At 40.0% G+C, this 14,264-nt stretch overlaps 1 protein-coding gene across 1 annotated transcript in view; it reads right to left on the reverse strand.

Annotated features, from left to right (window-relative positions):
- Positions 1-3,103: 3,103 nt before the first annotated feature.
- The window catches only part of BASP1 (brain abundant membrane attached signal protein 1), a 54,993-nt gene continuing 43,832 nt past the window's right edge, over positions 3,104-14,264 (reverse strand). The window contains exon 2 of the mRNA XM_046672494.1: positions 3,104-4,695. Within this exon, the coding sequence (XP_046528450.1) occupies positions 3,985-4,686 (702 nt within the window). The 5' untranslated portion in view covers positions 4,687-4,695 and the 3' untranslated portion in view covers positions 3,104-3,984. The remainder of the gene's footprint in view (positions 4,696-14,264) is intronic.

Raw genomic sequence — 14,264 nt, forward strand, 5'->3', positions numbered from 1 at the left:
AATAACTTCACTGTTATTTTGCAAAATAGAAACAGCAAAATAGGAATCAAAAGGATGGAGATTAATTTCATCAATGCTGAGACAAGAAGTTGGACAACATCAAAATAGTAAATTTTATAAATTTTATAAGTAGCAGACTTTTTTCCCTACAAAAGAAACATGACTGAAATTTGCTGTATGTCAAAGCCTTATAGCTGTAAAGAACAACGTACGATGGGTGTCCAAAAGCCAGCTCTGCCAGTGGATGGTAATTGACGTGCTGAATGTATGTTTCAATGAAGATAATGTTTCAATATATTATGATGTTTCATTTAAGGAAAATTAAGATTTCGGGATGCTTTCTGAAAAAAAACCTTGTGCAGCTGCTGGCACTAATAATTTACCCTACTTAGGCAGCTAAACAACACCTAGATCTCGTCGGCAACAGATAGTTGACAACCAACTCCCTGTTGTACACTAGAACTGGGTCTTGACCCCACTGAAAGAAGACTCTGAGAATGAGGAATGGCATTCCTGGGTCGTGTCCATGTGGGGCCTCTTCATCACTGGCCAGAGATAGGCTGAAGAGGGCCTTCTCTCAGGGTTGAAGCCACGTAGGGCCACACTGGGATGCCTGGTGCACCCTGGCTCTTGGGGATTTGGGTCCATCACCATCACGAACAGGACCTTCTGGACAGGACCTTCCAGGTGGAGGGGCAAACCTGGTAACCTTGGACAAGTTCATTTCAATTCCTGTTAGTTTCCCCTGTGCACTATGCACACAGGCACGCAACCAGTGTTAGACCTGGAACTCTTCATTCTTCAAAGAGGAGATGTTGTGCATGAGGGAGTCAGTGAGCCAGTATGTGGGGAGTTCCCAATCAGTGCTGACTTGCCTGTTAAGAACAGCCTGTGCACTGCCTTCCCTTCATTGCAGATCATTTATGAGGACAGAACAATCTAGGTAAATCCAAAATTAACATGGATATCTAAGTGGTTCCCTTCCTGGCTGAGCCAGTCACTCCCACACATACGACATTTTCTGCTGAATGTACATTTCAAACTACACCTTACTTTTTTTAAGTATGGTAAAATTGAATATCATAAAGCATGGTCAGGTTAAAATTCTGATTTAAATATTTTGGTGACCACACTTCATTGCTTGAACACAATTCTAATGCAGTTAGAAAATAAATAAATAAATAAATATATATATATATAATATATATGTCATATTTTAATTCTCCTATACCCTACCTAACAAATCTAAGCATCAATAAAGAAAAATATCTCCTTGGATTCATTTATCCCTAAACAGCAATTTATATTAATAAATGTTAATGCAAGAGGCTGATTTGATTGTTCTGATCACCAAAAATTCTACTGAACTTTTTAATTTAAAAAAGAGGACACAAAGACTGTGAATATTTCACATATTACTTCCACCAAGCACATTTATCTGCAAAAATTGCATGGTATTTAATATTAGTAACCATTTAAATGGCCTCCATGGTTCACAGAATCTGCTCTCTCCCCACCACCACTGCCAACCCGCCCCCCAGCTATTTTATATATGGTAGACACATCAGCAATCATCTGGACATTCCTCTGTTGTTTTTCTCACCTAAAACAGATGCTCGGTGGTTAATGTGTTTACATATTTCTTGCATGCTGTGCTTTCAAGCATTAAGCGTTCGAATTTACTTCACCATAGAAACAAGGAAAAGCGCCAAACGTGATCAAAGACATGCATTGAACCCAACAGGTATAATATTTGCCTAATATTCAGTTTCACATTTTCTTCTTCCCCAGTATTACCCACTGGCAACATCTTAGGTGTGGTACAGACTGCTCAGAAGACAATTGGAGAGGATTCTTTTCCCCTTTTTATTTAAACATGTAATATAACCTGTAAGAACAAAACCAGGGTCATCTTCAACCACTATATCGCTAATGTCCCTTTGGAAATTCATTCCGGAATACTGGCCTTTCACAAATTCTATAGTAAAGTTCCTATGTTAGAGTATAAAACTGTACTTATTACTCTGGGTAATTACTACCAATCCCACTGCCTCCCAAACCTGCCATTTAACTGACTCAGGCATGAGAAGCCTTCATAGTGGCTGGCGTTATGTTCATTTTTAAGTGTTTTATATTTGAGATTTGATTGCTAATATCTAATTGGAATAGACCCAAATTACTAGCACGAGATCCAAGAGACAAATCCTTCTTTTCTTACTTTAAAGAACTGATGCCCATGCCTGGCCACTCCATGAAAGCCACTGCTTACACCGGTTCTCCAAACCCTTCCCCAAGGACAGACTATACGGAACCTGAGCAAAGTGAGGGTCACCATTCAAGCTTGGAGGAGAAATCAAGGGATGGAAGCGACATCACATCTGTTAGTACATACCCATCCATCCTATAAAATTGTCCCAGGCATACAAACGAACTACTAAATATTTCAGAAGTGAAAGGGGCCTTGCCTTGGAGAGCCCAGAGCCTTTGCCCTCACGTAGGGAAAGCAGTGAAGCTGGAGGTTAGAAGTGGCTTAAAAGGCACAAGTCATTAGTGCAAAACCAGGACAGGCCTCTGGTCACTAAAAAAGCCAACTCCATGCTTGCTCTCACACTGCTACAATCTCATTGCCTGCTCACGACACTCAGGGTCCCTCTGCGGGCCCCATCACAAATATGACAAATAAAGATAATTACGATAAAGCAAAATGATCATCAGTGGGTTCACAACTGACATATGTATGATGTTGTTCTAAGATCTTACAATTCTCCTTTGCCCAGCCTTCAAGATCAAACCTATTTATTGTCTTTTAATGTGTTTTATTCAAAAGATTTGTTCTTTTTAAGTAAACTAACCACACCCACATTTTGATAGGGTACATATCCATAGACACAGTAAGTTTTCAGTTTAGTCTCTTCCGAGATAATTTATTGACACTGATCCAGCTAACTTTTTAAACAAATAATGTGCACAAAAACTTGAGGATCTTGCTTTATACTTCTATCCAAATATATCCAGGAAAATGCCCAATACAGTACTCTGTTCTCTATTGAGGTGATTACCACGGAGAAAGGGGTGGTAAAAGAAAACCAATAGTCTTTATTACTTCTTTTTAATTGTTTAACTTTATTACTGTTGCACCATTTATACAATTACATATAATTTCAATGCATCCATTGTACATTTTTTTTGTTTTTTTATTTTTATTTTTTTTCCATTTTCCAATGAGTGGTGTGTTGGTGTCTGTGACACAGAATGGAAGAGAAACTGGAACTGCAATGAACGCAGACTTTTTTTTTTTTTTTTTCATTTCCACTGACCAATAAACAGAACTACAGGTGCACCCAACCACGGACATGCATTAACTCGTCATGAGAAATCTAGGGAGGCTAAGTAGGATGAGAGAATGTTTGTTACTCCCAAAAATACCTGGGGAGGAAGAATGGAGTATTGGCATCGAGATACATGTGGATAGGCTAAGTGGGCTGTCTGAAAGTCGGCATTCATCCACAACATTAAAAAAATATCAAAATAAGAAAGGCTGTAAATTAAAAAGAAAACACAGAAAATACTGCTTTCATAAAGATCTGATTGCCTTGGCACAGGCCCCGTGGGCAGAATCAAACCATCACTCCCAACTCCCCTTGCAGAAGACAAGATATTCAGATCTTAGCGGCGGAGTGCATGTAACAGCAGTTCGGGTACAAAAGATGTACTCCACTTTCAGACATTGATCTTTAAAATCCAGGACCGATTGGTAAAGTTGAAGGTATATTAGATATTTCCCCACAAAAATACTATTTGGATTCTCCCCACCCCCTCCCTCCCTTGATGGGACAACATCCTTTTTTTTTCTCTTGGGCCATACATATCATTACTTCCAATTTGAAACAAGTTAGTGTAGGAGAGAGAGAGACAGAGAGAGAGAGAGACAGAGAGAGACAGGTTGTTTTTAAGCGCTATTCTTTTTTCCATAGGCTGTCCTTGTTACTCTTTGACTGCTACGGTTTGATCCGAATTAGCTGCCGGGGCCTCGGCAGGTTTAACTTCGTCTGCGGGGGCTGCGGGGGCCTGGGCCTTGGGCGTGGAACTGGGTGCTTCCGTCGCTGCTGGGGTCTCCTTGGAGGATGCGGCAGCCTCAGTGCTGCTGGGTTTTGAGTCTGAAGCCGGGGCCCCGTCACTTTTCGTTTCCTGCGCGGCAGGAGCTGCGGGAGCCTCAGTCTTTGTGGGTTCCCCTCCCTCCTTGCTCTTGTCATCCACCTTGGTGGGGGCCGGCTCCGCAGGGGCCTCGGCCTCCGATGCCTTGGGGGCATCGCCACCCGCTGCAGGACCCGAGGCAGCCGCCTGCTCCTGCTCCCCATCCTTTGCATCCTTCGGGGGTTCTGGCTTCCCCTCGGCCGCTCCCTCCGTCTGCTCCGGCTCTGCCTTCGGGGCATCTTCCTTGGCTGCGTCTGCGTCTTTCTCGCCTTCCTTGTCTTCAGGCTTGTTGGCAGCATCTTGAGCATCCTTCTCCGGCTTCTCCTCCTTGCCCTCCTTCACCTCTGTGGTCTCCGCAGCCGCCTGGGTCTCATTCTCCTTCGGGGTTCCCTCCTCTTCTGTCCCTGCTCCTTCGGCCTTCTTGTCTTTGTCCTTGGCCTTCTCATCATTCACATTGTACCCCTTCTTCTTCTTGCTCAGCTTGCCTCCCATCTTGGAGTTCTGTAACACAACACAAACAGAAGAAAAAGGAGTTACTTGTGACTCTAGACTGAATGTTTGCGTTCCCACCAAATTCATAAGATGAAATCCTAGCCCCCAACGTGACAGTATTAGGAGGTGGGGTGGGAGGATTAGAGCCCTCATGAATGGGATCAGTGCCCTTATAGAAGAGACCCGGAGAGCTCCCTCGTCCCTTTCACCATGTGAGGACGCAGCAAGAAGACAGCCTTCTGCCAATCAGGAAGCAGGTCCTCCCTAGACACTGAATGCCTGCACCTTGATTGATCTGGGACTTCCCAGCCTCCAGAACGTCAGAAATAAATTTCTGTTGTTTATAGGCCACCTGGTCTATGGTAATTTGTTAGAGCAGCCAGAACGAAGACACTTGTCAAGTATGAAAACTAAAAGGGGCTTCAGTTTACAAAGTAAAGAGTTCAGAACACTACTGAACTGTACACTTTAAAATGGTTAACGTGGTAAATTTTGATGTATTAAATACATTAAATATATATTTAAATTCATTTAAATTTAAATTTTATTTAAATTTAATAAATAAAATTTATTTAAATTTATATATTTAAATTATATATAAATGTATTAAATATAAATTAGATGTATTTTGGCACAATTAAAATAAAAGTGAATCATAAAAAAGTAAAGTATTCAGTTACAGAGTGTCTAATTGCAGTAAGTTGAGGAAATAATAAGCTAAGATCAAAGAATTGGTGATTAAAGCCTAAGCTTGTCAATCGTAAAGAGAAGGGCAGCAGTATTTATCTGTTTCCCAATGTCCAATTCAAACACCAAGTATTGAACACTTGGGTACAAAATGGCGGTGGCAGCCATTTTCAATCTATAGCGTAGCTAGTAAAAGGCTTCATAATTTTAAAATATTTTCCCGAGAAATGGCACAGCTGTCATACAGCACAAACCACAAATTTCTAGAAAATAATCTCAAACTACAAACTCCTTTCCAACTCCGTTATTCACACATATGTTCATACAAGCGCACACATCTTCAAAGACCAAACGCAAGGAGGATTTGGCCTATCTGGTTATTAAGTAGGACCAGTTAAAGGAAATCTGTGGCCCAAGAAATGAAAAGCAGAGTCTCTAGTTACATCTGGTTTGTTGGTTGTGTCAGACTTGTATTCATTGTTTTTCAAAGTGTTCTTGGCCTAAAAGAAATAGTTGCAGAGTAATATAAAGCTGTTCTTCATTAGCAATTTCCTGATTAGAATTCACACTAGATATGCAAGTTCAACAGTCATTAACAGCCCTTTTCACTCAAAGTTAAGTCTCCAGCTTCCTGGAGGCTGACACTTTGATTCTGGCACAAGAACTTCTGACTGTATTTGACTCTTGAATTTTTCTCCTCTCATACTAAAGCATTAATCCAGGTAAATAATAAATTTAGCCCAGAACTATTGCCAGAGCTAAACAGGCATTGCTGTTTTTTCCCTTCAAGAGCATTTTTATGGCATCGTATACCAGTGAGAACTCACTGAAATGGTGCCCTTTAGAGGAAAAGTGGTTGCTTTTCCTTGACAAAGTACGGCAGAAATCACACTGCAATATTCCCTTTAGTTCCCACAAATAAGAAAGGTCCAGGAGAGAGAAAGCTTCGCCCTGGGCCCCCGTGGAGGCTATAAAGTAACAGGTGAGACCACCTGGTTCCGGTCCAGGTCTGGGCCTACTTCTGGCAGAATTATAAAGCACGCCTTGCTCAGATGTTACTTTTTTTTTTTAATCATCCATTTAGAACAGAAAATTTGCTGTTTATTCACCACACTTCTTGGAGTCATGATTCATAACAGTGATATAACCTACATTTATCTGATTTAAAAGTTGGGTGTTGGGTAAGCGATCCCTATTATTCAGTCAAAACTTGTCTCAGCACTCCATATGCTAATTTCCTGTCTGCAATGAGTTTAACAGCTGTGGGGGGCAAAGCAATAAACTGAAAGATGACTAAAGTATTGTTCCTATTCTCAAGAAAAGTCTTTATTATGTTACCAAAGAAGGAATTTCTCTTACATATTTTTTTTTTAAAGGGTGGCTGTTGGTCATAACCCACTACAGACTTCCAACGGGCTCTGACTTAATTTTTGTTTATTTCTCCCTCAGAAGTGATAGCAAACATATATGGTAAAAACACAGTTAAATATACTTTTATCCTACAAGCAATCACAAGGCAATAAATGAAAAATAAATAAATTGGACCAGTGTTTTAAATCGTAGTTTATAATTCTTTCATTTCTTAATTACCAAGTATACACGAATGGTGTATGCAAAATAAATTTCAGCTCTGTGACCTCAATATCCATTTTGGTACACTAGGTTAGAGCTAAGAAATAGGAAACCTGACAGGTCTGCCTTTAGCATCATCTCCAATTCTATAATAGAAACCCATATAGCAACTTAGAAATTAAAAGACAAAGTGTAAATGTGGTGTGCATTGTGAACATTCCATAGGAGTTCCGCTCTCTGAGACGCACGGCGTGAAATTCTATATAGCCATCCCCAGAGGTTTAAAGTCATGTTGGTTTACAAACCTAAAATCTACGTTACTAAAATTGGTTCTCTGAAACAGAGTCAGGGCCATTTTCTATTTTTTGTTCTAAGCCCAGCTGTGATTCGTGTCTGGGTAGGCAATGAATGTACATAATCAAGTTGTAAGTAAGAAAGTGTGTCTCCGTTCCTGTTTGTTTTTCAAACACAAAATTAATAAACACCCCTACTTTTTGCTAATTTTTTTGTGTTGGTTATAGTGAGGTACCAGACAGAGGCTTATAAAATCCACTAGAAGCCTGGAAAAGCAGGGTCGTCTGGTTATTTCCCAAGATAATATGGATGAAAACCTTGCCTTCACCCAGGGGTAAATTAAAATTACAATTTGAAATCCATTAACTGCTACCTGGGTGTGGGGCACAATCCTAATCCTAAACACATCACTGAGTTTTTTATGTAATCCTCTCAACAGTACCACGAGGTAGTATGGATAGATACCACGAGCGTCCTCCTTTTACCCATGTGGAAATTCTCACTGGCTGAATTCACGGAGTGGTACTGTAGGGAAAAGGCCAAGTCCAACAAAAGTAGGTAAGGCAGGAAGGCACCATCTCCGAAGTCAAAGGGAACTCCACTAAGAAGCTGGCAACTGGGCAGAGCTCTGGTCTCAGGAATGTCACCCACTCTGGGTCACAAGGTTAGTGCAGCCTGGGGTGAATTGGAACTCAAGACATTGACAGGATAAGGAAGAAATTCAGAACTTCAGGTACTCTCTGCCCCGAAACTTTTCATCACTGCATTTTCCAGAGGAACTTTATATCAAGAACCTTAAGAAATAAGAGCAAGCAATGGGTATATATATATTTCTTTTTTTTTCCTTTCTGAGGAAGATCAGCCCTGAGCTAACATCCGTGCCCATCTTCCTCTACTTTATATGTGGGATGCCTGCCACAGCATGACCTGCCAAGCGGTGCCATGTCCACACCTGGGATCTGAACTGGCGAATCTGGGCCGCTGAAGCAGAACGTGCCAACTTAACTGCTGTGCCACCGGGCCGGCCCCTTCTGTTACTACAAATTTTGAAAGAAATCAGTGTAGAAAGTTGGAAGTTGGAATTTCTAAGTTAAAAATAAAAGAAGCAGGGGCCAGCCCGGTGGCACAGGGGTTAAGTTTGCACGTTCCGCTGCTCAGTGGCCTGGGGTTCGCCAGTTCAGATCCTGGGTGCGGACATGGCACCGCTTGGCACGCCATGCTGTGGTAGACGTCCCATATATAAAGTAGAGGAAGACGCGCACAGATGTTAGCTCAGGGCCAGTCTTCCTCAGCAAAAAGAGGAGGACTGGCAGTAATTAGTTCAGGGCTAATCTTCTTAAAAAAAATTAATTAAAAAAAAAAAAAAAGAAGCAGCTAATAAAAAACACAGCAACCGGTAATCCGCCCTGGAAGTCACTTAAACCTCAATCTAAGCTACAGTGAAAGGACGAAACTCCATGTGTGCTTCTCCACGTTTAGGACATTCATGAGCCTTTGAGTGGCACAGCAAGAACCTCAGACAGATGCTGAGGCACCGAACTCCATGTGTTGATACCGATAATCAAACGCCAAAGTTCATCTCTTGGTCACAACATCTCAAAGGAAAGCAAACTTGGGAGTTGTCCCTTAAAAATACAGGAGAATTCTATGTCACAAAGGCTAAAATTATATGCTTATGGCTTGAAATTAGCTAGAAAATAACTCACAATCAATAACAAGAGAGAGAGAACTTCACTGTGCTTCCTCTGGAAAATGTTGAACAAGAATTATTTCACTGAGTTTTACTTAACCTCAATGTCCTTCCAATCTCCTGTACAATAAGAAATGCCAATCTCTGTGGCCCAGCCCAGTGGTGTAGTAGTTAAGTTTGCATGCTCTGCTTCAGCAGCCCAGGGTTCAAGGGTTCGGATCCCGGGTGCAGACCTACACACCACTCATCAAGCCATGCTGTGGAGGCGTCCCACATACAAAATAGAGGAAGATTGGCACAGATGTTAGCTCAGGGACAATCTTCCTCACCAAAAAAAAAAAAAAAAAAGGAGAATTTAAAGTGAGGCATAAGTATAATGCTTGACATTTTATGGGCTGCAATAATTGTTAGTTTCTTTCCCCATCATTTAATTTTGCAATTCTTAGCTAATTCTGTAAAAACTCCAAGAGAACAGTAGAACGTAGGTTACACACACATACACACAAGTTCTAGAATCAGGCATTAGAAGCACTGTAATTAAAAGACTATTTTAAAAATAAATACTTCAAAAAATGTCATCAAAAAGATTTTTGGTATGTGTGTTCCAAGCATGCTCCTCCTGACTGAGTGTACGTGGATAAGAAGAAGTTTGCACAGTTATCTGTTGTCACCATACGGACAATATTAAAATAGGTCTACTTCTTTGATCTGAATGTTTTACATACTAAAAGTTCTCAAGAATTTAAAGTCTTTTTTATATATTGTCTGTTATACCAAGAAATCGTTCTCCAGACAGAAGTAAAAATTATAGATTAATCATCAAATCTACTTCCTCTACTGGAGTGATGCTAGAAGAAACAGCATCTCATCTTCCCACTACCTCTTCATCACTTGATCCAAGGAAACAAGAGGAAACACCATTTCAGTCATCAGGATGCAAAAAGAATCCAAATTCTTCAGTTAAAACTCATTTACTGCCTCATAATCTATATGTGAGAGGGGAAAACCTTGATTTACACCTTTTCTTGGCTAATAAGCTAAAGACAGGATGTTTACGAGGGAAAGTAACAGTCAAATGCCTTTTTCTTTTCAACCTTCCACAGATGAATTTTTTCTTTTATCAAGACTCAAACAGTTTAATACTCTTAAGGTACTAAGATACAGTGTTTTACGTTGCCCACAACTGTGACTTATTTCCCCCATCTTATAAAACCAAGCCTCTATCTAGTTAATGAAGCCCACTTGGCTACAAACAAACACTCCAGACGAATTAAAGTTCTGCTTTTTGGGGAAGAGAGGAGAGAAAGCGCCATTCTAGCACTGATATTTGATCTAAGAAATCTGGGATGGGAAGTGGAAATATAGGAGGGAAGTGGAGAAAGGTTCGAAGGAGGATCAATGGCGGTTATCAAGCCCGCCAGCTCGGTTCTCTCATTTGCCTCCCCGTGTCAGGAAGCTCAGAAAGTTTGCATCCATGTTATATACACCCACCACCTGCCGAGACCAACTTCAGAGCACTGGTGTTAGCTTACACTACACACTCATTTCTGACACAACTTTTCTTTGTTTACTGGAAGCAAATGACTTTTCCTAACAAAGGACAGTGTGTATTTATGAACTTTCCTGAAACTTCTAAAGGTGTGTATCTCTAACGTCTTCAAACCTAAGAAGGTACATAAAAGAACAACTTCCTAGCTAGGTAGGCTAGGTAAGGTAATGATTTTTTTGTCCTCAGAAATAACTACACGCCTTAAAGTAAGAAACGGCCTAAAAATTAGGCTTTAATTATTTCTCCAAAGCAAATATTTGGAGGATTCTGTTGCGTCTTGGAGCTAACAAGTATTTCTTTTCTTTTAAAAGGAAATCTTGTTTATAAGCTAAGTTCATCTATGAAGTTGAATATTATATATATATAAAGAAAAAAAAATGTGATCTTAGATATTGCCACTCCAGCAAACCTAAAAGAAGATCAGCTCTTACCCTTGAGAGCTTAAATTTTATATAAAAATTTTTTTGGGGGATTGAGGGCAAGAAATCATTTGAAACGTTACATTGTAGTCAAGATACTCTTAAGAAACAGAGATGATCTCTTCTGCAAAGTTTGTCCAATTCTTTATTCCTTCCCCTCCAGGAATTACCAACCAGTGGTCCTGTCAGGGAACATGGAAGATGTTTCTTAGCCATTCAAATCATCTAAGTCCTATTTACTTTGTACACACAATCCCTAGGACACGCTGGGCCCAAATCACTTCCGTACAAGCTGAATTATCACAGAATTTCATTAAATGACCACAATTCTTGCAAACTCTAACAGGATCAACTCATCTAGAACTTTCCTAATATGCTCTTAAAATTTTTTCTCACCTTAAAATATACCAATCTATCAGCATAGCCTACTGAACTAAAATTTAGTCTTTCATTCTGAGAAAACAAAGGCAGATGGGCGGGGGACAAACTGTCATTCAGGAAAAATTTAAATAAATTATAAAGCTTTTCTTTAAGACTTGTGTCAAAAATAAGCCACCTAGCACTCAGTATGATGTTTGCCAAAAAGGGCAAGCACGCTGAGTGCTGGTCCCACCTGTCAGTAATTTGCTATAAGACTCTGAGCAAGTCACCTCCCCCTCTGGGTCTCAAATTTTCTATTCAGCAAGATGAAGATATTAAAGTTCATTCTCTTTCTGAAAAAGAATACGTATGTAAATATATATATTTATATATCCTATGAATGCTTATGGCACTAAACAAAATGCTACGCGTGAGAAAAACGTGGTACAACCAATGTTTTTGTCTAAATGTTTGTGCCCCCCCCCAAAATTCCTACGTTGTAACCTAACTAACCCCCAGGGTGATGGTATTAGGAGGCCGGCCTTTGGGAGGTGGTGAGGTCATGAAGGTGGAGCCCTCATGAATGGGAATAGTGCCCTAACAAAAGAGACCCCACAGAGCTCCCTAGTCCGTTTCACCATGAGGTTGGCAGTCTAAGCCCAGACAAGGGCCTTCACCAGAACCTGACCACGCTGGCGCCCTGCTCTTGAAATTCTACAGCCTCCAGAACAGTGAAAAATCAGTTTTAGTTTATAAGCTGCCTAGTCCATGATACTTTGTTATAGCAGTCCGAAGAGGCAATCAATAAAGTTCTATATTCCTGCTAATTATCATAAAAACTTACACTATCTTGCACTCTAAGATTAAATTGACAACCAGTTGGTTTATTGCTATGATTGGACTTCTTTGTACATAATTTCAACATATGGGAAGCTTGTTAAAAATTAGAATAAAAATTTGTAAAACAGCACCCAAATATTTATCAAAAAATAGATTTTTTTGATGTTTTCCATTACATTTAGGAAATGTTTGCAGAATAATGTGTCAGCAGTGTACGTAACGAATGGGGATGGAACTGAACGTTGACGACATCTCAGATGAAGACAAATGTCAGAAAACTTAGGTGTCATTAGCTTTGCTCATGCAGAACTGTTTCACAGCGTTGTACTTATAGAAGGTGCTCGACTGTTTCTCCTTCACCTACTTTCATGGGTCCTTTACTAACTGTTGGTCCTGCTTGGCAAGACTTGCCCTTTGCCCAAACTCTTTGAGAAAGACTGCTGACTAAAAACAACCAAATACTAACCATTTTCCATTTTATGCCATGCCAAAAGTACTTTAAAACTATCGTTTCAAATACAATTTAAGTCAGTCTATGGGGGACTCATCACAATTCTTACAAACTAACGTGACCTTCAGTTTAGTGTTGTGAAATGTTGAGAAAAACCAAGTGGGAAGAGTTCTTAGGTCCCAATTTATAGAACAATGTATCCACCTCACCCGCTTCAAGTAAAAAAACGTCAGCAAACTTCTGACCTAAATAGAAAGATAGTGGCATGAAACAATCACCAAGCCAGGAAAGCCATATGAAAACAATTTCCTTTTCCTGCGCTGGATCACGAGGGAACCACTTAAATACATAAATTCTGCATTTACTAATCTAAAACGAATTAATCTGCTTCCTGTATATAAAAACCGCTTATAAGACACAAATAAACTCACACAATGTGGAAATTATTTTCTTGCCACCAGGGTCTCCACGACAGTGTTTGCAAATCCTTCAGGAACACACGCTCAGTGCAAATGGAGGCCTTGCCTTCTTCTAAAGCAAGATCGTGCTGTTTTACAGGACACTATCACTCAGCACTTAGTCATAGGTGGCCTCCCAACAGCGTATTTTGTCTGCCAGAAAGCGGCTTTCACCCACTTGCTCCTGGCACCCAGCAGTGCCAGATTCACTTCTTCCCCCATAAATGCGAAAATTCTCAAGTTCCTAACCAGAGATTCCTTCATCCTCAAGAGCTGGCAAGAGATATTTAAAATATACAGGGTGATTTTATTTATACCTAAGTTAATCTTCTCATGGAAAAAAAAAGACAAAGCATCTTGAATTTTTTTGAAGAAAGTGGATTAAATTCCCGAGATAGAATAAATGTTAAGATTGTCTAGTGTCACAAAAATGGTCAAAGTTGCCAAAGTTGAAGGTTTTAGCTTCAGACTTATTCCTTTTTCCTTCCTTGGACAAGTCTAAAGGGGTTAACACATAAGCACTATTATCACCATGCAAATATACCACTTATGTTGGGAAAAACCATTTTTTTTGTTTTGTTTTTAATTGAGCCCAGGAATATTGAACATTTCTTGTAAGGAAAAAAATTTTAATTTGTTCATAAAAGTCCGTATCTTTTCATGATTCTCTTCTATCTTCAGAACCTGATTAAAAAGTTTTATCTAAGAAATCGCTCATGAATTGCTCTTTTTCAAAATCAAGGGATAATTCATTTCTACATTCATTGTAATGGAAAACCCACACAGAACAAAACTAAGAACTAAGACCTCTGACCATTTTTACAGAGCTATCGGGATGCAACATTATACTTCAAAATGTTTTGTTTCAAGTTTATAAAGTGGGAAAGAATTCCAGGCCAGTTACAGGTCTTCAACGCCAGCAGCTGTGCTTCGGGAAGGTCAGCACGAGGTCACGTTGACTTTAAACACAGTGAGGGCAGAGATTCCTCACCCTCACATGCAAGAGAGAGGGAGCGAGCACAAAAGAGAGAGAGAGAATGAGAGAAACAGGAGAGAGAGAAGGCTTCTCATTTTGAATAAAGTCTCTCTTCCCCTCCCTATACTGCTTCTTCTGAAAATCTGCTTCACCAGATCCAATCTTTTTCCGCATTTTTAATTTATGGAAACTGAAGCCAAATATTCTATCTTGTAAGCTTCTCTAGCAGGACACCTTCAAAGGCACAGAAGAATGAAAGGATCCAGCAGTATAGGATTTAAA

The sequence above is a fragment of the Equus quagga genome, chromosome 9 (assembly GCF_021613505.1).
Source record: "Equus quagga isolate Etosha38 chromosome 9, UCLA_HA_Equagga_1.0, whole genome shotgun sequence".
In the NCBI taxonomy this organism is placed as follows: Eukaryota; Metazoa; Chordata; class Mammalia; order Perissodactyla; family Equidae; genus Equus; species Equus quagga.